Genomic DNA, 27,403 nt, shown 5'->3' with positions numbered 1-27,403 from the left:
TTTTTCCTCCCTCATTTTTATTTTTCCTCCCTCATTTTTATTTTTCCTGCCTCATTTTTATTTTTCCTCCCTCATTTTTATTTTTCCTCCCTCATTTTTATTTTTCCTCCCTCATTTTTATTTTTCCTCCCTCATTTTTATTTTTCCTGCCTGTTTTATTTTTCCTCCCTCATTTGTTTATTTTTCCTCCCTCATTTTTATTTTTCCTCCCTCATTTTTATTTTTCCTGCCTCATTTTTATTTTTCCTCCCTCATTTTTATTTTTCCTCCCTTATTTTTATTTTTCCTCCCTCACTTTTATTTTTCCTCCCTTTTCTATTTTTACTCCCTCATTTGTTTATTTTTCCTCCCTCATTTGTTTATTTTTCCTGCCTCATTTTTATTTTTCCTGCCTCAATTTTATTTTTCCTCCCTCATTTTTATTTTTCCTCCCTCAATTTTATTTTTCCTGCCTCACTTGTTTATTTTTCCCGCTTTACCTGGTGGAAATTTTTCCCATCCAAGCTTCATTTCCACAGGGAAAATCTGGATTTCTGTGGAACTTTCTTGGAGAGAAGCCCACAAATATTATTATTATTATTTATTTGGGGGGCTTAACCCTCTGTCCAAAGCTATAAAAAAACAATTAAGTGCACAATTAATTTTACAACAGCTAAATTGGCTTTTCTCCACAAAGGGAATAAAGGGGGAAAGGGAAGCAATTAAATTGCAAATTTTTTTTAGTGCTCACTGATGAATTTTCAATTCAAATCCCAGCCTGCAAAATGTCAAAAAAGTCCAAGTTATTATTTGGTAGGCATCGAACCAACCTGAACCAAGCAAAGTGCTGCAATTTATTTACAAACAGCTCCAGAAATTTCCCAGAGCGGGCTCCGAACACGCAAAGCAAAATTAAAAACAAAAATAATAATTCCAGATCTCTGTGATCAGCCCCAGCTTCGCTCCCACGTTCCAAAAAAAAAAAAAATTAAAAATAAAATGAAAATAAAAAAGGTTCAATATTGCACATTTTAAAAGCTGCTGGTGCAGGAATTTCCTCCTGCAGGTGCTGATGTCAAAATGTGAAGCATTTTTTGCCTCCTTGAGCTCACTCCCTGCTTCTCCACCTGAAAATTGAATTTTTTTATCTTTTTTTTTTCCTCCCACTTTTCCCCCTGGGCAGGTGAACAATGCCCCAAAAAATAAAAAAAATGTTCCACCCACCTGTCACATCAGGAATACACAAAAGTGGGGATTTTTGGGTTTTTTTTTTGGTGTTTTTCAATGTCAGGATATAGAAAGGGAAACATCAAAAAATCCTGGGTGTTGTGGCTTTTAAAGGGAATTCCAAGCCTGCAAAAGTGGCAGAAAAAAAAGAAAACTCTGGGAAAGTTTTGAGTTTTCCGTGGAATAGGTGCAGTTATTTACAGCAAACTCTGCCAGCTCCTGGTGCTGCACGGGGAAAATAAAATCTCCCTCTGCTCTGAGGATGATGAAGGAAGAGAAGTTTCCATCCATTTTCTGGGGATTTTTATGGGGAAAAACCTCTTGATGTGGAAAGACACAAACCCACAGCCCGAAAATCCACACTGAGGGGATGAGAGAGGAAAAATTCTCATTTTTCGCCCCTCAGTTTTCTTAAAAGGCCTCCTGAGGTGGAGGAAAATCCACCTGCAAATTCCATCTCACCCCCACTGGCTCTGGAAAATCAGGAATCCAGCACAGCAAGGAGGCAAAAACTGATTTACCAGGAGGTTAAACCCTCGGCCTGGTTTGGGCCTAAAAAACAACCCCAAAATCAACAGTTCCACTGCAAAACTGGGAAAAAGAGTTTTCCATGTGGGGAAAAGCAGGAAAATTTTCCAGAGCTGTGGGGGAAGAAGAGCAACACTAATGCTGGGCTCTGGAATTGCAGTCAGACAGCAACCTCCCCTTAAATCCAGGGAAAATGCCCCCAAAACCAAGGAAAGTCCCCCAAAACCCAAGAGAAATCCCTCAAAACTGCAGGAAAAACCTCCCAAAACTGCAGGAAAATCTCCCAAATTGCAGGAAAACCTCCCAAAATTGCAAGAAAAACCTCCCAAAATTGCAGGAAAACCCCTAAAACTGCAGGAAAACCTCCCAGAACTGCAGTAAAACCTCCCAGAACTGCAGGAAAACCCCCCAAAATTCCAAGAAAAACCTCCCAAAATTGCAGGAAATCCTCCCAAAACTGCAGGAAAAGCCCTAAAACTCAGGAAAAACCTCCCAAAATTGCAGGGAAAATCCTCCCAGAACTGCAGGAAAACCTCCCAAAACTCAGGAAAACCCTCCCAGAACTACAGGAAAACCTCCCAAAATTGCAAGAAAAACCTCCCAGAACTGCAAGAAAAACCTCCCAAAACTGCAGGAAAACCCCAAAACTTCAGGAAAACCCCCCAAAATTGCAAGAAAAACCTCCCAAAACTGCAGGAAAACCCCAAAACTTCAGGAAAACCCCCCAAAATTGCAAGAAAAACCTCCCAGAACTGCAGGAAAACCCCCCAGAACTGCAGGAAAACCCCTCAAAACTGCAGGAAAACCTCCCAAAATTGCAAGAAAAACCTCCCAAACTGCAGGAAAACCTCCCAGAACTGCAGGAAATCCTCCCAAAATTGCAGGAAAACCTCCCAAAACTCAGGAAAACCCTCCCAAAACTGCAGGGAAATCTCCCAAAACTCAGGAAAACCCTCCCAAAACTGCAGGAAAACCCCCCAAAATTGCAAGAAAAACCTCCCAAAACTGCAGGAAAACCTCCCAAAATTGCAAGAAAAACCCCCCAAAATTCCAAGAAAAACCTCCCAAAACTGCAGGAAAACCTCCCAAAATTCCAAGAAAAACCTCCCAAAATTGCAGAAAAACCTCCCAGAACTGCAGGAAAACCTCCCAAAACTGCAGGGAAAACTCCCAAATCTGCAGGAAAACCTCCCAAAATTCCAAGAAAAACCTCCCAAAACTGCAGGAAAACCTCCCAGAACTGCAAGAAAACCCCAAAATTGCAGATAAAATCCTCCCATCCTGCTGATCCAGCATGGAGCTCCCAGGCTGTGGCACAAGAAATGTTTGGACTCCAGCACTGAAAGTCTGTGAGAAGCGAAAGGAGCTCATCCCACCCCTCGTGGGAAGGGAAATACCCAAAATCCAGCCCCAAATCTTCTCTCCACAGAATTGTCCTGGATGTAAATCTGGAATAAATCCTTGAAGAAGAAAAAAAAAATAAAAATAAAATACAAATAAAGACAAAGGCAGCAGAGAAGTTCTGGTGCTTTTGTTGCTGCACAAAAGTTGTGGCGCCCTCAGGGCAGAGCTGGCAGCACAAACTCCAATATTCCCAAACTTTTCCTGGAATTCCAGCTTCCATCAGGATTCAGGGTTCTCCTTGCTGAAGAACAGAGGGTTTGGTTTGTTTTTTGTTTGTTTTTTGTTTGTTTTTTTGTTTGTTTTTTTTTCCAAAAGTCACAGAGACAAACCTCCTCCGGTGCTGTTTGTGCAGGCTCAGTCGCTGCAACACCACCCAAAAATCCCTTTTGGATGCAGGGAAAAAAATTTTTCCAAAGTGAGGAGGAGGAGAAAAAAAATTGGAGCTGCAGCTCCTATTAAGGCGTTTGCATATACATTCCCAACCTGGGTTCTTCCAAAAAAATGGGGAATTTTTGCACAAAAAAGGCTTTTTTTTTTGTCTTTTTTTTTTTTGGATTCGGGAATGGCAACAACTCCAACTCCAAGTGTTGAGAATCTCAGTGGAATTACAAACTGCTTGTTTTTAAAAAAAAAAAAAGAAATAATGTCCCGTGCTTGCCTTGCTGTGTCCTTGTGCAGGGATGGATGAATTCCTTGTGCTATGTCTTCTGCAGGTCTGGGGAAAAGGGGCCGGGGGTGGAGGGTCCATCCAGCCCAGACAGGGTAAATGGGCCATGACTGTTCAGCACGGATGGAAACTGAAAAATAAAACAAGAATCATCAAAAAAAATATTTTTAATTCAATGTTTCTTCCATATCTGTGCACAAAAAAAAAAAAAACCAAACCCAAATATAACAACAAAACAAAGCAAACCATCCCAGATTCCAAGGATGCTCTTCTCATTTTTAATTTAATTTTAATGCCAAGCAGTGTCAAAATGACCCCATATCCTCATTAAAATGTGATTTTAATCCAAGTTCTGAGGAAAACAAGGGTTTAAATCACCCCTCAGTTAATTATCAGCTGCTTCCAAGCTGAAATATCAATTGTCATTCCAATAAAATTGTTTATTTTATATCCTTGTGGTAGAGATGAGGAACTGCCTTCATCTCCGTGGAGATGACAGATCCCAACCCAGAAAATTCCATTAAATTCTTTCATTTCAATGAAATTAAATAAAAAATTAATTAAATTGGTTAAATTCTACCTTTTACCACAGCAAATTCAGGCAGCAAATGCAATTCCAGTGCCAGAGTGGTAATTCCAGTGGCAGAGTGGAAGTGTGAGGGAAAAACACCAGAATTACAACTAAAGGAGGATTTTTTCTCTTAAATATAGAGAATTTTTTCCTATTTAATAAAAAATCTCCAGGCCTTGGACACTTCCAGGGATCCAGGAGCAGCCACGGCCTCCCTGGGCAATTTCCCCACCCTCACAGGGGTGAATTTTATTATTTCTTCCATAAAAACCATCAAAAACTGAGATCAAACACACACTTTTTCTCCTCATTGTTGTGAGATTAATTAATATTTTTAGTTGTGAGATTAATATTTTTAGTTGTGAGATTAATTAATATTTTAAGTTGTGAGATGAATGTTTTTAGTTGTGAGATTAATTCATGTTTTTAGTTGTGAGGTTAATTAATATTTTTCAGCAGGGATGATTGGAGCAATCAATAGAGTGGAAAATTTCTAAAATTCATGAAAATCTCAAGCAAAAAAAAGTTACAAGAGGGGAATTTTTACAGGAAGACCAGATCTAAAAAAGAGAAATAATCTCTCTCTAAATGGGAGTCCCTGGGAATGGGAATCCCTGGAAAAAAGGGAATCCCTGGAAAAAAGGGGAATCCCTGGAGAATTTTCTAAAATTTCTAATCCCTGGCAAATTTTGAAAATTCAAGAAAATCTCAACCAAAAAAAAAAAGTTACAGGGAGGAAATTTTTACAGGAAGAACAGACTTACAAAAAGGAAAATAATCTCTCTCTAAATGGGAATCCCTGGAAAAAATGGGAATTCCTGGGAAATGGGAATGGGAATCTCTGGAAAATGTGACTCCCTGGAGAAATGGGAATCCCTGGAAAATGGGGATCCTTGGAAAAATGGGAATCCCTGGAAATAATGGGAATCCCTGGAAAAATGGGAATCCCTGGAAAAATGGGAATCCTTGGAAAATGGGAATCCTTGAAAAAATGGGAATCCCTGGAAATAATGGGAATCCCTGAAAATAATGGGAATCCCTGGAAATAATGGGAATCCTTGGAAAAATGGGAATCCCTGGAAATAATGGGAATCCTTGGAAAAATGGGAATCCCTGGAAATAATGGGAATCCTTGGAAAATGGGGATCCTTGGAAAAATGGGAATCCTTGGGAAAAATGGGACTACCTGGAAAAGGGGAATCCCTGGAGAAATGGGGAATCCCTGCAGAAGGGAATCCCTGGGAATAGGAATCCCTGGGAAAAGGGGAACCCCTGGGAAAGGGGAACCCCTGGACAATGGCATTCCCTGGGGAATGGGAATCCCTGGAAAAGGGGAGTCCCTGGGAAAAATGGCATTCCCTGGGAAAAAAATGGAATCCCTGGACAATGGGAACCCCTGGGAAATGGGAACCCCTGGGAAATGGGAATCTCTGGGAAAAATGGAATCCCTGGACAATGGGAATTCCTGGGAATAGGAATCCCGGGAAAATGGGAGTTCCCTGAAAAGGGGAACCCCTGAGAGAACGGGGACTGAGCTGGGACTGGGAATCCCTGGGAATGGGAATCTCTGGGAATGGGACTCCATGAAAATGGGAATCCCTGGGAACAGGAATCCCTGGGAAAAGGGGAACCCCTGGACAATGGGAATGTCTGGGAAATGGGAATGTCTGGGAAATGGGAATCTCTGGGAAAAATGGAATCCCTGGACAATGGGAACCCCTGGGAAATGGGAATCTCTGAGAATCCCTGGGAAATGGGAATTCCTGGGAATGGGAATCCCGGGAAAATGGGAGTTCCCTGAAAAGGGGAACCCCTGGGAGAACGGGAACCCCTGGGAAAAGGGGAATCCCCTGGGAAAAGGGGAACCCCTGGACAATGGCATTCCCTGGGGAATGGGAATCTCTGGGAATGGGATTCCCTGGAAAAGGGGAGTCCCTGGGAAAAGGGGAACCCCTGGACAATGGCATTCCCCGGGCAGGGTCTCACCTGGAAGAGGGTGTTGGCGCCCTGCAGGCGTGCGGGGCTCAGCGGCGCCACGGGGCTCAGGGTGCTCCAGAAGTGGATGCTGGAGAGCAGCGGGCTGGGGGTCAGCAGGATGGGGGTCTGCAGGCGGAGGAGAGCGCGGTCAGAGGCTTCCCCATGGAATCCCGGCCTTTCCCCACAGAATCCCGGCCTTTCCCCACGGAATCCCGGCCTTTCCACACAGAATTCCGGCCTTTCCACAGGGAATTCCGGCCTTTCCACACGGAATCCCGGCCTTTCCACACGGAATCCCGGCCTTTCCACAGGGAACTCCGGCCTTTCCTCATGGAATTCCAGCCTTTCCTCATGGAATTCCGGCCTTTCCACAGGGAACTCCGGCCTTTCCACAGGGAATTCCGGCCTTTCCTCATGGAATTCCGGCCTTTCCTCATGGAATTCCGGCCTTTCCACAGGGAATTCCGGCCTTTCCACACGGAATTCCGGCCTTTCCACACGGAATTCCGGCCTTTCCACAGGGAATTCCGGCCTTTCCACACGGAACTCTAGCCTTTCCCCATGGAATCACAGCATGGAAATTCCAGCCTTTCTCATGGAATTCCAGCATGGAAATTCCAGCCTTTCCCCACAGAATTCCATCAGGGAAATTCCAGCCTTTCCCCACAGAATTCCAGCCTTTCCCCACAGAATTCCAGCATGGAAATTCCAGCCTTTCCCCACAGAATTACAGCATGGAAATTACAGCCTTTCCCCACAGAATTCCATCAGGGAAATTCCAGCCTTTCCCCACAGAATTCCAGCCTTTCCCCATGGAATTCCAGCATGGAAATTCCAGCCTTTCCCACAGAATTACAGCCTGGAAACTCCAGCCTTTCCCCTGGAATTCCAGCAGGGGAAGAAATCCAGTACTTCCTGTGGAATTCCAGCCTGGAATCCCAGCAGGGAAATTCCAGCCTTTCCCACAGAATTCCAGTCTTTCCCCTGGAATTCCAGCATGGAAATTCCAGCCTTTCCCCATGGAATTCCAGCATGGAAATTCCAGCCTTTCCCCACAGAATTCCAGCATGGAAATTCCAGCCTTTCGCCATGGAATTCCAGCAGGGGAAGAAATCCAGTCCTTCCTGTGGAATTCCAGCCTGGAATCCCAGCAGGGAAATTCCAGTTTTTCCCAAAGAATTCCAGCGTTCCCCATGGAAATCCAGCTTTTCCCAAGGAATTGCAGCTTCTCCTGTAGAATTCCAGCCCCTCCCCATGAAATTCCAGCTTTTCCAGCCCTTCCTGTGGAATTTCAGCCCTTCCCCTGGAATTCCAGCTTTCCCCATGGAATTCCAGCCTTCCCCCTAGATTTCCAGCCTCTCCCACAGAATTCCACACTTTCCCCATGGAATTCCAGCCCTTCCCTATGGAATTCCAAACTTCCTCTATGGAATTCCAGCCTTCCCCATCCTTCTGGAGCTCATTTGGGTTTTGTCCCCTCACGCCCAGCACCTGAGCACACTTTGGGGTGAATTAACACCAAATTTCTGCTTGATTAAATAAAAAAAAACCAAGCAGGGAGTGACACCCTGACTTTCAAAGCTCTGCATACAATGAACGACTCATTTCCCACTTGCACTGCTCATTTCCCACTTGCACTGCTCATTTCCCACTTGCACTCTTCATTTCATTTCCCATTGCACTGCTCATTTCCCACTTGCACTACTCATTTCATTTCCCACTTGCACTCTTCAATTCCCTCTTGCACTATATTCATTTCATTTCCCACTCACACTCTTCATTTCCCACTTGCACTGCTCATTTCCCACTTGCACTACTCATTTCATTTCCCACTTTTACTCTTCATTTCCCACTTGCACTACTCATTTCATTTCCCACTTGCACTCTTCATTTCATTGCCCACTTGCACTCTTCGTTTCCCACTCGCACTCTTCATTTCCCACTTGCACTGCTCAATTCCCACTTGCACTATTCAATTAATTTCCCACTTGCACTGCTCATTTCCCACTTGCACTGCTCATTTCCCACTTGCACTCTTCATTTTCCACTTGCACTCTTCATTTCATTTCCCACTTGCACTCCTCATTTCCCACTTGCACTCTTCATTTTCCACTTGCACTCTTCAATTAATTTCCCACTCGCATTCTTCATTTCCCACTTGCACTCTTCATTTCCCACTTGCACTACTCATTTCCCACTTCCACTACTCATTTCCCACTCGCACTCTTCAATTCCCTCTTGCACTATTCATTTCATTTCCCACTTTTACTCTTCATTTCCCACTTTTACTCTTCATTTCCCACTTGCACTATTCAATTCATTCCCCACTTGCACTACTCATTTCCCACTTGCACTACTCAATTCCCACTTGCACTGTTCAATTCATTTCCCACTCACACTCTTCATTTCCCACTTGCACTCTTCATTTCCCACTTGCACTACTCATTTCCCACTCGCACTGCTCATTTCCCACTCGCACTGCTCATTTCCGACTCACACTCTTCATTTCATTTCCCACTTGCACTCTTCATTTCCCACTTGCACTGCTCATTTCCCACTTCCACTACTCATTTCATTTCCCACTTGCACTCTTCAATTCATTTCCCACTTGCACTCTTCATTTCCCACTTGCACTCTTCAATTCATTTCCCACTTGCACTGCTCATTCCCCACTCACACTCTTCATTTCCCACTCGCACTCTTCATTTCCCACTTGCTGTTTTCAAGCACAACATCATCACTATTGTTAGTTTAAACAAAAAAAATAAGAAATGAAAGAAACCAGGAAGGGAATTGAGGGAGATCTGATCACCTGAGAGAAAAGTGCTGGAGTCAGAGAAGCGGTTGGGAGGGAAGGGCTGAGGATGCCCAGCGGGCTGGGGTCGCTGCCGGTGATGACCAGGGTGGGGGCCAGCTCCAGCCCTTTGGGTTTTTTGGCTCTGGAGAGGTGATTGGCGAACTCCTTCTCCAGCCCAGCTGAATCCTGCTGCTCCTTGGGCTCTGGGGACGGCTGCTGCAGGCTCTGGGCCTGCTCCAGCTGCTGGGAGGCCACGGACTCGATGTCCGTGTCAATGTCCAGCTCGGGGTTGGAGCTCAGCGGCGGCGAGGGCGGCGTGGAGGGCGCCTGGAGCGCGGGGGAAACCGAGGCGACGGGGGGCGTGGGGGCGTAGCTGGCGCTCAGGCTCGGCAAAGGCGCCGGAGGGGCCTCGGGGACGCTCAGCTTGGGCAGCACCAGAGTCTCCAGCGTGTGCAGAGTCTCCTCGGAGCCCAGGGGCAGCGAGGAGGCCGCGCCGGGGGCGGCGGAGGCCGCGGAGGTGACGGCCACGGCCGAGGCGGCCGACACCAGCGGGGCGGAGGGCGGCTTCTTGGAGGGCACGGTGACAAACTTGATGACAGAAGGGGCGGCGTCCTGAGGTTTCTTCTCCGCCAGCTTCTCGGCCGGGTTCTCAATCTTGATGGACCTGAAGAGCTTCACGCCGGAGGAGTTGAGGGAGTTGAGGGTGAAGGAGGAGTAGAGGCCTGAGTGGATGTAGTCGTTGCGGCTCGAGGACTTGGCGCACGGCTGCGATTTCTCCTTGCCGCAGCTCTCGGCCTCCTTGGGGGCGCTGGGGACCTCCCCAAAGCCGGGCACCTCGGGGTCCCCCTCCATCCTGCCCACCACAAGCGGGTCCATGTTGAGGATCTCGGGGTAGGACACGAATTTGTACACAAACTTCTTCCCGTTCACCTTCTTGATGATGTTCTGGTGGGGAAGAAGACAAAAGTATATTTAGATCTTTCTCCGGATTGATTTTCTTCCTGCAAACGCTGCCTAAAATAGGCAGAGGAATTAAAGTCTGTAATCTTTCAGCCAAAAGGAAAAAAAAATAAAAAAAAAGAGAATGTTTCTTCTTTTCCTGTTTTAAAAACACCCTGAGTGTTCCAGTTCTGTTCTCGGAGCTGGCAGACAAAACACTGCAACAGGTGAGCTTAACCTGACATTAAACATACTAAAAACAGCTTAAAAAAATGCCAAGAAATTCTGATTAATATAAAAAAAAATGCTCTTTACTCCCAGCAAGGATCACTTAGCTGGGTGCACTATGGGTAATTTAACAGAACTTGCTAAAGGTTTTCTCCAGGACTGCAGAACTGAGAGCTTGCACTTCAAACCAAACCACCTTTATTCTTAATAAGATGATAATAAAGGAAAATAAGCAGCTGAACTCGTCAGCAGAACGCAGGCTAATCAGTTATTTCAATACCACAGAACAGCATCTGTCAAACTTGTTTTGCTCCTCAGCGAAATGCCACACACACTCTGCACTGGGAATTATCCTTATTTATCACTCCCTGATTGCTGCTGAGATCTCTCAGTGCCAAAAGCAGATTTGTGGCACCCAGCGATGAGCACCAGCTCCCTCCTCCCACCTGCTCCGGGCTCCTCAGAAACTGGGGGTTATTTTTGTCTGCTCCACTCACACACGGGATAAAGGGAAACAGAGGTGAGAAACTCCAGGATGTTGGATAAACAAAAGCTTCTTACTCTGCTGGGCTGAAAACAGTGGGCAGAGTGAAGGTGAAATACACAGAGAAAATAAAAATATTTAGGGATGGAAAATGTTTGTTTTGAAGGGAATAAATGTAAAGAGAAAGCTGCAAAAAGATCTGGAAGTGGTGCAATGTTCAGGCTCTCCATCATCATCGTCTCCCTATATACACTCTATTATATAAACTATATTTTTCCCTATTTTTTTACCATTTCTGACTACACCAAACAGAATTTCCACAAATATTTTTCAAGCAGAACACTCATCATTCTGGGTAAGATACAGTGGGAATTAAACCAGGTGAAATATTAATTCAGTATCTCCTATAGATTCTCTGTTAAATTAATGCAGCTTCAAACTTCTTCCTGTGAAATAAAAACTCTCCCTGTGCTTCACCTGCATTTTAACCCTTAAAAGTCTCCCTGTGCTTTACCCAGATTTTAACCCTTAAAACTCTCCCTGTGCTTTACCTGCATTTTAACCCTTGCTGGGTGTTTTTTTTTAGAAGGGGGATGAGGATCCAAAGGCAAACTTGGATGAGCAAAGCCACCAGAACCTCCCAAAACAAAGCAGCAAAACTCTCCCTGTGCTTTACCTGCATTTTAACCCTTAAAAGTCTCCATTGTGCTTTACCTGCATTTTAACCCTTAAAACTCTCCCTGAGCTTTACCTGCATTTTAACCCTTGCTGGGTGTGTGTAAATCTCCCTGTGCTTCACCTGCATTTTAACCCGTAAAACTCTCCCCATGCTTTACCTGCATTTTAACCCTTAAAACTCTTCCTGTGCTTTACCTGCATTTTAACCCTTGCTGGGTGTGTATTTTTAGAAGGGGGATGAGCATCCAAAGGCAAACTTGGATGAGCAAAGCCACCAGAACCTCCCAACACAAAGCAGCAAAACTCTCCCTGTGCTTTAGCTGGATTTTAACCCTTAAAACTCTCCCTGTGCTTTACCTGCATTTTAACCCTTAAAAGTCTCCATTGTGCTTTACCTGCATTTTACCCTTAAAACTCTCCCTGTGCTTTACCCAGATTTTAACCCTTAAAAGTCTCCATTGTGCTTTACCTGCATTTTAACCCTTGCTGGGTGTGTGTAAATCTCCCTGTGCTTTAGCTGGATTTTAACCCTTAAAACTCTCCCTGAGCTTTACCTGCATTTTAACCCTTAAAACTCCCTGTGCTTTAGCTGGATTTTAACCCTTAAAATTCTTCCTGTGCTTTACTGGGATTTTAACCCTTGCTGGGTGTGTATTTGTGGAAGGGGGATGAGGATCCAAAGGCAAATTTGGATGAGCAAAGCCACCAGAACCTCCCAACATAAACCGGAGAGGAGGAAACAGCGCGGCGATAAACGAAATTAAAAACCAACCAAGCACCTTTAAACAAAGCAGCTCAACTTCCTTCAACCCAGCACAGCAAGGAGGAGGAGGAGGAGGAGGAGGAGGAGGAGGAGGAGGAGGAGGAGGAGGGAACAAAGCTCCTTAGCTCAGAGGATAAGGATTGGAGCAGGATTTCCAGCCTACCTTCACGTAGTAGTAGCGCAGCGCCCGGCTGAGTTTATCATAGTTCATGCTGGGCTTGTTCTTGCGGATCCCCCAGAGCCTGGCCACCTCCTCTGCCTGCAGCAGCTTGAATTCCCCGTCGGTGGAGGTCCAGCAGATGATGTTCTTGTTCTGGGGCTCTTGCAGCAGCTGGAGGAGGAACTGCCACAGGGTGATGGCACTGTCCATAGCAGAGAGCTGCAATTCACAAAGCAAGGTTAAGCCCGCGGCATTTCCCTCATTTCTCTCCCCTACAAGGGGGTAAAGGAAAAATAATTTAAAAAAAAAAAAAATGGAGCAGGGATTGTTATTTCCAAAGGCAGCAAGAGTAAAAAATTATTAGTCACCAGTCGTGAAAGATGTTCCCTGCAGAAGTGAGGGGCTGAGTGCCAACTCTGGCGTCTCCTCCCACATGTCAGTACTTTTCACATGGGTTATATTTAGCCTCATTTAACTAAATCAGGTCACTTTGGGTAAGTTGCAGTGAGTCACTACCCCCCCCAAAAAAAAAAAATAAAAAAAATGTTTCCAAGTTGTTCCATGTTCACCCACTCTGGCCTGTGGTGCTTGGTGAGAAAGAGCTCAGGTACAGCCAGGTAGGGATCAAAGCACCCCCTCAGCTCCTCCTTCTGCTGCTCCCACCTCAGAACCAGGAGCTGCACAGCTCCAGGAACATGCCAGAGCCAAAACAACTCAGCTCCCCCTCAGTTCCCATTCCAGCCTCTCAATCAGCCCAATCTCCCTTCAAATCTTTCTTTTCTTGTTTTTTTCGTTTTTTTTTTTTAATGAGAATAAACACAAAACTAAATTAAAATTATTCCAAACGCGGCCTTTGCTCGACTCTCCATCCCTGCCATGTCTTACCCAGTCCATGATTTAGGTTGGGATTTTCCAGGACTGATATCAATGATTTAGGCTGAGACTTTCTAGGACTGATATCAATGATTTAGGCTGGGATTTTATTGGACTGATATCAATGATTTAGGCTGAGACTTTCTAGGACTGATATCAATGATTTAGGCTGGGATTTTCAAGGATACTAGTTCATTCCTGCTCTAAAGTTGTTGATTTTCCCTCCTGCTCCCACAGCACAAGCAGGAACTGCACAGCTCCAGGAACATGCCAGAGCCAAAACAACTCAATTTCCCCTCAGTTTCCATTCCAGCCTCTCAATCACCCCAATCTCCCTTCAAATCTTTCTTTTCCACGTATCAACCCTGGTTTTTTTAATGAGAGTAAACACAAAACTAAATTAAAATTATTCCAAACGCGGCCTTTGCTCGACTCTCCATCCCTGCCATGTATTACCCAGTCCATGATTTAGGCTGAGACTTTCTAGGACTGATATCAATGATTTAGACTGAGACTTTCTAGGACTGATATCAATGATTTAGGCTGGGATTTTCCAGGACTGATATCAATGATTTAGGCTGGGATTTTCCAGGACTGATATCAATGATTTAGGCTGAGACTTTCTAGGATACCAGTTCATTCCTGCTCTAAAGTTGTTGATTTTCCCTCCTGCTCCCACAGCACAAGCAGGAACCAGAGCCAAAACAACTCAATTCCCCTCAGTTTTCAGGCATAGTGAATAACACTGGATATACATAATATACACATATATATATTGTGTGTGTATATATATATATATATATATATATATATATATATATATATATATATACACAGTGTGTATATACATATATATATACATAATATACAGACAATATATTAGATATACACCATATTTTTCCCTATTTTTTAACCATTTCTGGGATACTAACACTGGATATACATAATATACCTAATATATTGTGTATATATATACTGTATATACACATATATACACATGTATATACATATATATATATGCTGTATATATACTGGGTATATATATATATATATATATATATATATATATATACACACACACATAATATACATATAATATATTAGATATACACTATATGTTTCCCTATTTTTTTACCATTTCAGGCATAGTGAATAACACTGGATACACATAATATACATATATATATTGTATATATATACATATTATACATATAATATGTTAGATATACACTATATTTTTCCCTATTTTTTTTACCATTTCTGGGATAGTAACACTGGATATACATAATATACATATATATATTGTGTGTGTATATATATATATACTGTATATATATATACACACATGTATATACATATACATATATATATATACTGTATATATACTGTATATATATATATATATACATATATATACATAATATACAGATAATATATTAGATATGCACTATATTTTTCCCTATTTTTTTACTATTTCTGGAATAGTAACACTGGATATACATAATATACATAATATATTGTGTATATATATATATATATATATATATATATATACTGTATATATATACACACATGTATATACATATATATACATATATATACTGTGTGTATATATATATACATATATATACATAATATACAGATAATATATTAGATATACACTATATTTTTCCCTATTTTTTTACCATTTATTGCATAGTGAATAACCCTGGATATACACAATATACATATATATATTGTATATATATATATTGTGTATATATATATATATATACACACATGTATATACATATATATATATATATATACTGTATATATATATATATAAACGCATATATATACATAATATACATATAATATATTAGATATTCACTATATTTTTCCCTATTTCTTTACCATTTCTGGGATAGTGAATAACCCTGGATATACACAATATACATATATATATTGTATATATATATATATTGTATATATATATATACACACACATGTATATACATATATATATGCATGTATATATATAAACTGTATATATACTCTGTATATATATATATACACACATATATATACATAATACACATATAATATATTAGATATACACTCTATTTTCCCCTATTTTTTTTACCATTTCTGGCATAGTGAGTAACACTGGATACACATAATATACATATATATATTGTGTGTGTATATATATGTATATATATACATATACACATATATATACATAATATACATATATTAGATATACACTATATTTTCCCCTATTTTTTTTACCATTCATGGCATAGTGAGTAACACTGGATATATATAATATTGGATATACATTATATTTTTTCCCCTAGGAAAGGGGGTCCAGGGGATCCATCTGGGTGAGTTTGATACTCAAACATTAATCCCAAGATACTCAAACCCCGATCCCAATCTCCAAAGCCACGGCAGCAGAGCCAGGCTGGTGCTGGGTGCTGCCCCTGGTACCCGGCCTGCCCTGGCAGCTCATCCCAAATCCTTTTATTCCAATCCCATTAGTGCCCAGCACGCTCAGCCAGCCCTAAATAAGGCAGGGAACGGTGTGCAGAGCGCTCGGGCAGCGCTGGGACAGGATCAGAGCTGACAGCTCACACACAGCTCTGGGGAAAACCAGGTGCCCCACGGCATGGCACCTTTCTGGGCACCTTTCTGGGCACCTTTCGGGCACTGCAGCCCTTGTGCAGAATCCCTGCCTCGTGGCACACGCCGGTGATGTGACATCGATGCAGGCAGGGAAATTGCTGCAATTACAAGCAACAATCTCCGAGGGAAGGCCACCCACAGCCCCGAGGTGCTTTCCCTGTTAATTACTGCACAACTCCCTGCTTGCCCTAATTAATTACGGAGCACTCGAAGAAACTGGAGGCTGCGCTTGACACTCTTCCCACAGCTCTCTGCGCTGTGCCAGCTGATCCATACGGGATTTCGGGAGCAGGAAAACACCTCAAAAAATCCATACGGGATTTAGGAGCCTGGAAAAGCCATACAGGATTTAGGGAGCAGGAAAACACCCTAAAAAATCCATATAGGATTTAGGGAGCAGGAAAACACCTTAAAAATCCATACAGGAATTAGGGAGCAGGAAAACACCTCAAAAAATCCGAAAACACCCTAAAAAATCCATACAGGATTTAGGAAAACACCTTAAAAATCCATACAGGATTTAGGGACCAGGAAAACATCTCACAAAATCCATACAGGATTTAGGGACCAGGAAAACACCTTAAAAATCCATACAGGATTTAGGAAAACACCTTAAAAAGATCCATACAGGATTTATGGACCAGGAAAACACCTGAAAAAATCTATACAGGATTTATGGACCAGGAAAACACCTCAAAAAATCCATTCGGGATTTAGGGAGCAGGAAAACACCTTAAAAAATCCAAAAATACCCTAAAAAATCTATACAGGATTTAGGGAGCAGGAAAACACCTCAAAAAAATCCATACAAGATTTAGGGACCAGGAAAACACCTTAAAAATCCATACAGGATTTAGGAAAACACCTTAAAAATCCATACAGGATTTATGGACCAGGAAAACACCTCAAAAAATCCATACAGGATTTAGGGACCAGGAAAATCCATAGAGGATTTAGGAAACAGGAAAATACCCTAAAAATCCATACAGGATTTAGGGAGCAGGAAAACACCTCAAAACCCTTCCAGAACCGCTTGGTGCTGCCATTTACCCCAATTTATCCCAAACTGGGAACGCTGGGGCTGTGTTATCCTGGGGGATGGTGCAGCCACACGCGGTGGAGAGGAGAGCACGAGGGTTGGGCTCTGTCACCCAGCAGAGCACTGGGATGTACTGGTTTGGGTTCTGTCACCCAGCAGAGCACTGGGATGTACTGGTTTGGGTTCTGTCACCCAGCAGGGCTCTGGGATGAGCTGGGTTGGGTCTGTCACCCAGCAGAGCTCTGGGATGAGCTGGGTTGGTTCTGTCACCCAGCAGAGCTGTCACAGCACTGGGATGAGCTGGGTTGGGCTCTGTCACCCAGCAGGGCACTGGGATGAGCTGGGCTGGGCTCTGTCACCCAGCAGGGCTCTGGGATGAGCTGGGTTGGTTCTGTCACCCAGCAGGGCTCTGGGATGAGCTGGGTCGGGTTCTGTCACCCAGCAGGGCTCTGGGATGAGCTGGGTTGGGTTCTGTCACCCAGCAGAACACTGGGATGTGCTGGGTTGGTTCTGTCACCCAGCAGAACACTGGGATGAGCTGGGTTGGGCTCTGTCACCCAGCAGAGCTGTCACAGCTCTGGGATGAGCTGAGAGGGAGCAGGCACACCGAGCTCAGTGAGAATTCCCACGCTCAGTTCATCTCCAGCAGCACTGCAGCAAAAATTGATGCAACGTGGAAATCACATTAGCAACAGGATTGCACAGTGGCAAAGGCTTGTTTTTTTTTTTAATTTTTCCCCACCCATCTTGCTAAAAATCCACACAGTTTCACCCCAGAATTGAACTGGTGTTAGTTATTTCATGGGGCTGCTTCCCTTCCACCTTGCTGTTAATTCCAAGCTTACCCAAGGCTTTTTTAAAATCTTTTTTCCATCCCTCCTACTGAAACTCCACACAGTTTCATCCCACAATTGAACTGCTGTTATTTTATGGGGCTGTTTCTCTTGAGGAAGTTCCACCTTGCCTTGCTGTTAAATTCAAGCTGACCCAAGGCTTTTTTTTTTTTTTTTTGCTTTTATCCACGTCTCCTGCTAAAAATCCATGCAGTTTTCATCCCAGAATTGAACTGCTGTTCTGCTTTCCTTGAAGTTCCACCTTGCTGTTAATTCCAAGCTGACCCCCTGCCCCTCATGGCTGAGGGTGAAATGTTCTCTCAGTTTACTTTGTAAACAACACTTCAACTTTTCAAATCCCCTCACAGCACAAAACCCCTCCCAAAACTCCTTTTCCTCCAGGATGAGCACACCAATAATTACCAACACCCCACTCCACACCGTCCTTTTGTGAAGGTTTTTTTCCCCTCCTAAAGGAGGTAAAATAAAGGAAAAGCCAGAAGGGAATGAAGCTGAGAGCCTTCCCCTTCCTGCACCGTGCGAGCAGCCGGAAAAAAAATAGTTGCTGGAGGCAGAGGGCAGCTCTGCTTTGTAACGAGGAGCTAAAATAGAGCTAAAACAGAGCTAAAACAGAGCTAAAATGAGCTCTATTATTGTCCTGAGATCTTCTCCACGCCCACGGGTGACCCTGGAGCTGCCGCGCTTTGGCACAGAGCTCCCGAAAACCCCGAGCTCCTCCCCTGCCGCCGCTCAGCTCTGCACGAGTTTATCCCGAAAATCCAACATTTGGGATTTGTAATCCCCTCCGTGGGATTATAGGGTTGGATCTGCCCGAAATGTGGCGTAAAAAAAAAATCAAAATATTCCCTCTGTGCGCGCTGATAAAGGAGAAAAGTCAGGGTTAAGGTTTAGGCCTGGCCTAACCCTGCCTTCAAGGTTCTCTGGCAGATTTCCTGTGACTCAACACCAAATAATATCCAATAATCTTTAGAATTTGGAATAAAAGGGGGTCCTTTCCAATAATTTGAAATAAATCTCCAATAATCATAACTTGAAATAAAAGGGGGCCCTTTTGTCTCTGCGTCTGGATTAAAAACCAGGAAAAAAAAATCAGGAAAAAATTCAGGGAAAAAAAAATCAGGGGAAAAAATCAGGAAAAAAAAAGGGAAAAAAATCAGGAAAAAAAATCAGGGGAAAAATCAGGAAAAAAATCAGGAAAAAAATCAGGAAATTCTAGGGAAAAAATCAGAAAATTCCAGGGGGAAAAAATCAGGGAAAAATCACGAAAAAAAATCAGGGAGAAAAAATCAGGAAAAATCAGGAAAAATCACAAAAAAATCACAAAAAATCACAAAAAATCAGAAAAAAATTAAGAAAAAATTAAGAAAAAAATAAGGAAAAAATCAGAAAAAAATCAGAAAAAATTAAGAAAAATCAGAAAAATATCAGAAAAAATAAGAAAAAATTAAGAAAAAATTAAGAAAAAATTAGAAAAAAATCAGAAAAAAAAAAAAAAATCAGAAAAAAATCAGGAAATTGCAGGAGAGCAGACCTGGCAGTGATTGCCCCTTCCCAAAGGCATTCCCAGGGATTTTTGGGCACTTTGGGGTGTGAGCAGCCGACAATTCCTGCTCTGTTGCGCAACATTTGCTGTGCACACAAGGCCTTGGTGCCTGCCCAGGAAAACAAACAGAGCTGGGCAAGGAGAAATTTGGAGGTCACAGACCCAAATCCACACTAAAAACCTCAAAACCTGAGCAGGATTTTCGCCTCTGTTTGTTTAATTAAATAAATGAATAGTTATTTGTTGAATAAATGAATTATTATTGATGAAATTGATGAATAAATAAATGGTTGTCAGATCCCTGACATGGCTGAAGTGTCCAGTTAAAATGGGTATCAAAATAAACCCAAGCGACAAATATTTCATTCAATTCAAATATTCAAAAATTCAAATATTTTATCAATAATATTCCACTCCTAATAAACTTTTCCTAAAAGATTTCCAGCTCTCGGTACTGTGACTCACCTGAATTGGTATTTTAGGGTTTTATCAATTTTAATTCATTTTAGAAACAGCTTAATGTCAAAAAAAAAAACCAAAAATCCACAAATTTACTGCCCGAAACTCCATTCCCTCATGAAAAAAGACAAAAATCCACAAATTTACTGTCCAAAACTCCATTCCCTCATGAAAAAAAAACCCAAAATCCACTCCCTAAAACTCCATTCCCTCATGAAAAAAAAACCAAAAATCCACAAATCTACTGTCCAAAACTCCATTCCCTGATGAAAAAAACCCAAAAATCCACAAATTTACTGTCCAAAACTCCATTCCCTCATGAAAAATAACCCAAAAATCCACAAATTTACTGTTCAAAACTCCATTTCCTGAAGAAAAAAACCCCAAAATTCACAAATTTACTGCCCAAAACTCCATTTTCTGATATGGTGGGAAGCACAGGAAGAAATTAAATCCTTTTCCAGAACACACACAGGTGAAATGCCAGGTAAAAGCCACTTAAATGTGTAAAATAAAATAATTAAACAACGAATTCAAGTTCAAAACGCAGAATTCCAAACACTCTTAAAAAATCCCAACTCCTGGCAGCTTTTTGGTGGTAAACCAACCAAATCATCTCAAATAAATGACAAAAATCAATGAAAAATACAGAAAAAACACCTCAGAGTTTAATAAATTCTCGTTTTCTCTTTGTTGCTGTTCTCAATCCAGGCAGGAAAATCAGATTTTTGTGAGGGAGCAGCCAAGGCAGGAAGTTCCCCGGAAGGAAATGCTGAAGGATGTCCTCATGATAAGAGTTTTTATTGCTTAATCCCACTCCAAACCTCTCTTTTATTTTTTATTTTTTTTCTTCTTAAACTCAAAACAAATGTTGCAAAATAAATTTTGGCTCCCTGGCTGAAAATTTGAGCTGTTTGAGATGAAATTTAGGTGTTTCAGCAAAAATCTGAGGGGTAGGAACCAACTGTTTCAGCTTTTAAATCCTGAGAAATCAATTTTTTTTTTTTTTTTTTTTGTATTTTCTAGTTTTTCCTCAGTGTTTTTTGGCTTTTTTTGGATTGACCAAGATCAGGAACAAAATTATATCAGGATTTCCATGGGGCTCAGGGTGGCAGCAGATAAACCAAGCAGATTTCTGGGGGTATTTTAATCCTGACACAAAAGGGCCCCATTTATTTCAAATTATTTCAAATTATAATGATAATTTTATAATAAATGAATGGAAAACAGGGGGGAAAAGGAGATTTTAAATAATATAAATAAATAAATCAGGAACAAATCATGAAGGGCAACAATGACATCAATCAGGATTTCCATGCCCAGCAGATTTCTGGAAGTATTTTAATCCTGACACAAAAGGGCCCCTTTTATTTCAAATTATTTCAAAATATAATGATAATTTTATAAAAAATTAATGGAAAACAGGGGAAAAAAGAGATTTTAAATCATATAAATAAATAAATCAGGAACAAACCATGAAGGGCAACATTGACATCAGGATTTCCATGGGACTCAAGGTGGCAGCAGATAAACCAAGCAAATTTCTTGGGGTATTTTAATCCTGGCCCCCTTTTATTTCAAATTATAATGATAATTTGATAATAAATTAATGGGAAACAGTGGGAAAAGGGAATTTTAAATCATATAAATAAATAAATCAGGAACAAACCATGAAGGACAACACTGACATCAGGATTTCCATGCCCAGCAGATTTCTGGGGGTATCTTAATCCTGACACAAAAAGGGCTCCCTTTTATTTCAATTTATTTCAATTTATTTCAAATTATAATGATAATTTGATAATAAATGAATGGAAAAGAGGGGGAAAAGGAGATTTTAAATCATATAAATAAATAAATCAGGAACAAACCATGAAGGGCAACAATGACATCAGGATTTCCATGGGACTCAAGGTGGCAGCAGACAAACCAAGCAAATTTCTTGGGGTATTTTAATCCTGGCCCCGTTTTATTTCAAATTATAATGATAATTTGATAATAAATGAATGGAAAAGAGGGGGAAAAGGAGATTTTAAATCATATAAATACATAAATCAGGAACAAACCATGAAGGGCAACAATGACAACAATCAGGATTTCCATGCCCAGAAGATTTCTGGGGGTATTTTACCCCTGACACAAAAGACCCCCTTTTATTCCAAATTATAACGATAATTTGATAATAAATTAATGGAAAACGGGAGGAAAATGGGATTTTAAAGCCATTTTTGTGTCATTCCTGCAGCTGCCACAACCCCTCTGCTCCTCCATCCCTGACAATGGAATTATTAATTCCCCTGATTTTCCACACTTGGATCAGCATCATTCCTTCCCTAACTCCTTTATTTTTTAGGATACAAGACAAGGGACGGTTCAGGATATAAACCAGGGAAGGTTTAGGACATGGAGAGGGGATGGGAAACTTCAAAAGCAAAAATCCTTTGATGGGTTTGCTCCCCATAAAAAAAAAACCTCAGATTTCCTGGAAGCTCCTGAGGAGATTACACTCACTTCCTCCTCATCTGGGCCCAGTGTTTACAACAGCAGATTAAATTAAATTAAATTAATTAAATTAAATTGCCTTGCACAGGCACAATCCTTCTGCTGGATGGAAAATCATCCCTCTCATCCCCGAAAAAAAATCCTAATTTTAAATTCCTGCTGGAGGGTGGAAAGGAAAAGCGAGTGAAGCTGGAGAAGCTCCCCTGGAACAATGTTTGTGGTACACTCAGCCCTGTTGTCATGGGGATGGAACAACTATTGCCTGCAAACAGGCACAGAGACCCTAAAAATAAAAATAAACAGCCCGGGCGAAATCCCCGTGTCAGGCACACGGGGAGAGAAATCCCAAATGTTCACAAAAACCTTCCCTGAACGCTCTGCCAGCCCCCAGGGCCGGCACTCACCTGAGGGGTGATTGGATTTTAGCGATTTGAATTCATTTCAGAGAGAGATTTTTTTTGGGGGGGGGGGAAATTTTAGAAAGAAAATTTTTGCTGTCAAAAAAAATCCCCAAAAATCAATAAACCTGCTGTTCAAGAATCCACAAACCTGCTGTCCAAGAATCCACAAACCTGCTGTCCAAAAAACCCAAAACATCCAAAAACCTACTGTCCAAAAATCCACAAACTTACTGTCCAAAAAAACCCCAAAAAATCCAAAAACCTACTGTCAAAAAAACCCAAAAATCCACAAACCTACTGTCCAAAAAAACCAAAAAATCCATAAAACTACTGTCCAAAAAAATTCTAAAAAAATCCACAAACCTACTGTCCAAAAATCCACAAACCTACTGTACAAAAAACCCCAAAAAATCCACAAACCTACTGTCCAAAAAAATCCTAAAACATTCAAACCTACTGTCCAAGAATCCACAAACCTATTGTTCAAAAAACCCAAAAATCCATAAAACTACTGTCCAAAAAAATCCTAAAAAATCCACAAACCTAATGTCCAAAAATCCACAAACCTACTGTCCAAAACAGGTGAAATGCCAGGAAAAAGCCTCTTCAATGTATAAAATAAAGTAATTAAACAATAAATTCAAACTAAATATGCAGAATTTTAAATTTGAATTTTAATTTTTGAATTTTTTTAGCAGAATTTTAAATTCCCTTAGAGTGGAGCCTCCGAAGCAAACCCAGCCTTGCTCGGGAGCTGCTCCTCAAAAATTCAAATTCGAAATATAAAAAATATAAAAATCCAGACAAAATAGAAATTTCAAAAAAAAATATTTTAAAATATAAATCCAGCAGAGCTCTGGAGGTTTTCCAGCCCTGCTGGGGAATTTTTGGGGATGGAGAGGGAAGGAGGGAGGTGGAACTCAGGTATGGGAGGTGTGAGGATGATGAGAGAACAGCAAATCCAAAGCAGGATTTGCAGGATTTGCATAATTTCTCCTCTGCCTCCCCTATTGATGTGGGCAGGAATCCACCCAGTTCAGACAGGGGAGTGAAAAAAAAAAAAAAAAGAAAAAAAATAAAATAGTGGTGAGGAATTAAAATAAAAAACCCAGCAGCTGTTGGAGGCAAATAAGCAAAGCTTGGATCCAAACAATGGCTGGGATCGGCTTGTAAAGGCTGCACCCAAAAATGTCCTGCACCCTAAAATCTGCACCCAAAAATGTCCTGCACCCAAAAATCTGCACCCCAAAATGTCCTGTACCCAAAAATCTGCACCCAGAAATGTCCTGTACCCAAAAATCTGCACCCAAAAATGTCCTGTACCCAAAAATCTGCACCCAAAAATGTCCTGTACCCAAAATCTGCATCCAAAAATGTCCTGTACCCCAAAAATCTGCACCCCAAAATGTCCTGTACCCAAAAATCTGCACCCAGAAATGTCCTGTACCCAAAAATCTCCTGTACCCCAAAATGTCCTGTACCCAAAACTGTCCTGCATCCAAAAATCTGCACCCAAAAATGTCCTACACCCAAAAATGATCTGTACCCAAAATCTGCACCCAAAAATCTGCACCCAAAAATGTCCTGCACACAAAAATCTGCACCCAGAAATGCCCTGTACCCCAAAAATCTGCACCCAAAAATCAGCACCCAAAAATGTCCTGCACCCAAAAATGTCCTGTAGCCAAAAATGTCCTGTAGCCAAAAATGTCCTGTAGCCAAAAATGTCCTGCACCCAAAAATGTCCTGCACCCAAAAATGTCCTGCACCCCACCAAGGAACCCTAGGATCCCAAAAACCAATTTCTGGACCCAAAAATCTCCTGGATCTCACCAAGGAATCCCTGGACCCAAACAAACCCAAGGATTTCACTGAGCTGTCCCTGGATCCAAACAACTCCTGCAGCCAAAACTCTCCTGGTTCTCAACATCTCTTGCATCCCCCCAACCGAACTCTGACTCCAAACAACCCCTGGACCCAAAAAATCGATTCCTGCGCCCAAAAATCTCCTGCATTCCACACGCCAGCCTCTGGATCCCAACATCTCCAGGATCCCACCAACCAACCTCGGACTTCAAACAAGTCCTCGAGCCGAGAAACCAATTCCTGGACCCAAAAATCTCCTGGATCCCAAAACCTCCTGCATCCCACCACCCAATCTCAGACTCCAAACACTGCCTGGACCCAAAAAACCAATTCCTGGGCCCAAAAATCTCCTGATTGCCACCAACCAACCTGTGGATCCCAAAATCTATAGGATTCCACCAACCAACCTCCAACTCCAAAGGACCCCTGGACCCAAAAATCTCCAGGATCTCAAAATCTCCAGGATCCTACCCACCAAACTCTGACTCCAAACAACATCTGGACCCCAAAACAACAATTCCTGCAGCCAAAAATCTCCAGGATCCCACAAACCAACCTCTGGATCCCAAAATCTCCTGGATCCCAGCAACTGAACTCTGACTCCAAACAACCCCTGGAGCGAATAAAACGATTCCTGGGCCCAAAAATCTCCAGAATACCACCACCCAACCTCAGACTCAAAACAACCTCCAGATCCAAGAAACCAATTCCTGGACCCAAAAAATCTCCTGGATCCCAAAACCTCCCGGGTCCCAGCACCCAACCTCTGGATCCCAAAATCTCCCGGATGCCACCAACCAAACTCTGACTCCAAACAACCCCTGGACCCAAAAAATCGATTCCTGGACCCAAAAATTTCCTGCATTCCACACGCCAGCCTCTGGATCCCAACATCTCCAGGATCCCACCAACCAACCTCAGACTTCAAACAAGTCCTCGAGCCAAAAAAACAATTCCTGGACCCAAAAATCTCCTGGATCCCAAAACCTCCCGGGTCCCAGCACCCAACCTCTGGATCCCAAAATCTCCCGGATGCCACCAACCAAACTCCGACTCCAAACAACCCCTGGACCCAAAAAATCGATTCCTGCACCCAAAACCCTCCCGGATCCCACCAAGCCCCCCCAGAACGGATCGAAGCCGCTCCAGCCCGGATCGCAGCCCAGCCCCGGCTCTCCCCAGCCCGGTTCCGTGCCCGGAGCGGGTCCCGAGGGGCAGCGCCGGCGGCACCGCCCGCACCCCGCAGCCCGGCCCGCCGCTCCCCCCGAGCCCTCCGCCCCCGCTCACCGAGGAGGAGCCCCGCCGGTGCCCGGGTGCCGTCGGGTGCCGGTGCTGGGCGCGGCCCCCCCGCCGTCCCTCATGCCCGGCGCGGCCGCCGGGGCCGCATCCCGGGCGGGCGGGCGGAGCCGGGCGGGCAGCGCGGGGCGGCCGCCTTCCACACGGCCGGGGGCGCGCGCGCGGGACGGACCCTCCGCGGCCGCCGTAGCGCCGCTTCCGCCCACGGGCCCGCGGAGCTCGCGGGGGTCGGCCAATCGGAGCGCGTAAGCGAGAGGACGCGGGCCAATAGGAGGGCGCATTGAGGGCGAGGGGCGGGGTTAGGGGCGGGGCTTAGGGCGCGGGCGGGACGCGCGGTCCCGGTGCCCGGGCCGGGCCATGTGCCCGGGCCCGGCCCCGAACCGGCGTCGAACCGGGCCCGAATGGCCTCGAATGGCCCCAGACTGGGTCCGAACGGGCCCCGAGCGGGCGCCGAACGGCTCCGAAGGGGCCCCGAACCGGCTCCGAAGGGCTCCGGAACCAGCCCCGAATGGCCCCGAAATGGCTCCGAATGGGCCCCGAACAGGCCCTTAATGGCTCCGAACCGATCCCGAATGGTCCCGAACCGACCCCGAGTGGCTCTGAACCAGCCCTAGACCAGCCCCGGACCGAACCCGAGTGGCCCCGAACCGGTTCCGAACCGTTCCCGAATGGTTCCGAACCCTTCCCGAGTGGCCCCGAACCGGTTCCGAACCGTTCCCGAATGGTTCCGAACCCTTCCCGAGTGGCCCCGAACCGGTTCCGAACGGGCCCCGAGTCGCCCCGAAGCGTTCCCGAATGGTTCCGAACCGTTCCCGAGTGACCCCGAATGGTCCCGAAGGGCCCCGAAGCGGCCCCGTCACGTCCCCGGCTCCCGCCTGCCCTCAGAGCGCTCCGGGCAGAGCCCTCGGGCCCTTCTCGCCCCTCACACGGGGTGTTGAGGGAGGACGGGGCACAGCGCGTCAAAATGGCTCAAAATTTAAAAATAAACCTCTGTTTTACTAGGAAATACATGGTGTGAGCTCTATTCGTAGAGTGGGGAGACAAAACAATTCCTGCTCTAGCTGGGGACCAAGGACAAATGATCCAAATCTCAGGCCCAAGAGCACAAACATCGAGGAATGAAGAGATAAAAACAAGGATGAGATTATATGGGCTGGAGATGTAATTAGACAATTAACTCCAATATGCAAATGGAGCAGAACTTTAAAAAGTGAGAGACCCCATGACCACATGCCCATTTTGTGACCATTTGGGTTCATCTTGTGACCATTTGGGTCCATCTTGGGTTCATTTTGTGACCTTTTGGGTTCACATTGGGTCCATTTTGTGACCATTTGGGTTCATCCTGGGTCCATTTTGGGACCATTTGGGTTCATCCTGGGTCCATTTTGGGACCATTTGAGATCATCTTGTGACCATTTTGGGTTGTGCTGCCCAAGGTGGATCCACTGAGGCCTCATAATAAATCCCTGTTTTTTCCTTTTCCTCTGTCCAGTCC

The 27,403-nt window shown here is 43.5% G+C and overlaps 1 protein-coding gene across 4 annotated transcripts; it reads right to left on the bottom strand.

The window, feature by feature from the left end:
* Positions 1–1,502: 1,502 nt before the first annotated feature.
* On the bottom strand, positions 1,503–25,908 carry ELK4 (ETS transcription factor ELK4). 4 transcript variants are annotated; one of them, XM_058039740.1, is made up of 9 exons: positions 25,897–25,908; positions 12,406–12,621; positions 9,166–10,095; positions 6,363–6,479; positions 2,945–3,935; positions 2,881–2,901; positions 2,375–2,816; positions 2,119–2,205; positions 1,998–2,056 (listed from the first exon to the last, which is right to left on the bottom strand). In XM_058039740.1, exons 2-5 carry the CDS (start codon positions 12,610–12,612, stop codon positions 3,837–3,839), a joined length of 1,353 nt encoding a protein of 450 aa, XP_057895723.1. In that variant the 5' UTR covers positions 12,613–12,621; positions 25,897–25,908; the 3' UTR covers positions 1,998–2,056; positions 2,119–2,205; positions 2,375–2,816; positions 2,881–2,901; positions 2,945–3,836. The 4 variants fall into 4 exon arrangements, with proteins under 4 accessions (XP_057895724.1, XP_057895723.1, XP_057895722.1 ...); XM_058039739.1 differs by having other exon boundaries at positions 2,119–2,223; positions 2,796–3,935; XM_058039738.1 differs by lacking the exons at positions 1,998–2,056; positions 2,119–2,205 and having other exon boundaries at positions 2,460–2,528; positions 2,677–3,935.
* Positions 25,909–27,403: the final 1,495 nt, after the last annotated feature.

The sequence above is a fragment of the Melospiza georgiana genome, chromosome 23 (assembly GCF_028018845.1).
Source record: "Melospiza georgiana isolate bMelGeo1 chromosome 23, bMelGeo1.pri, whole genome shotgun sequence".
Lineage (NCBI taxonomy): Eukaryota > Metazoa > Chordata > Aves > Passeriformes > Passerellidae > Melospiza > Melospiza georgiana.
The sequence above is the reverse complement of the archived record's forward strand: the minus strand, read 5'-3'. Positions and strand labels throughout refer to the sequence as shown.

Bases quoted from the DNA above. Each gene is read 5' to 3' on its own strand.
- ELK4 (XM_058039739.1), bottom strand. From the start codon at position 12,612: ATGGACAGTGCCATCACCCTGTGGCAGTTCCTCCTCCAGCTGCTGCAA. The intron at 6,480-9,165 runs GTGATCAGATCT...CTCCGCCTGCAG, and splicing joins CTCCAGCACTTTTCTCTCAG to ACCCCCATCCTGCTGACCCC. The intron at 3,936-6,362 runs GTGAGACCCTGC...TTTATTTTTCAG, and splicing joins GCGCCAACACCCTCTTCCAG to TTTCCATCCGTGCTGAACAG.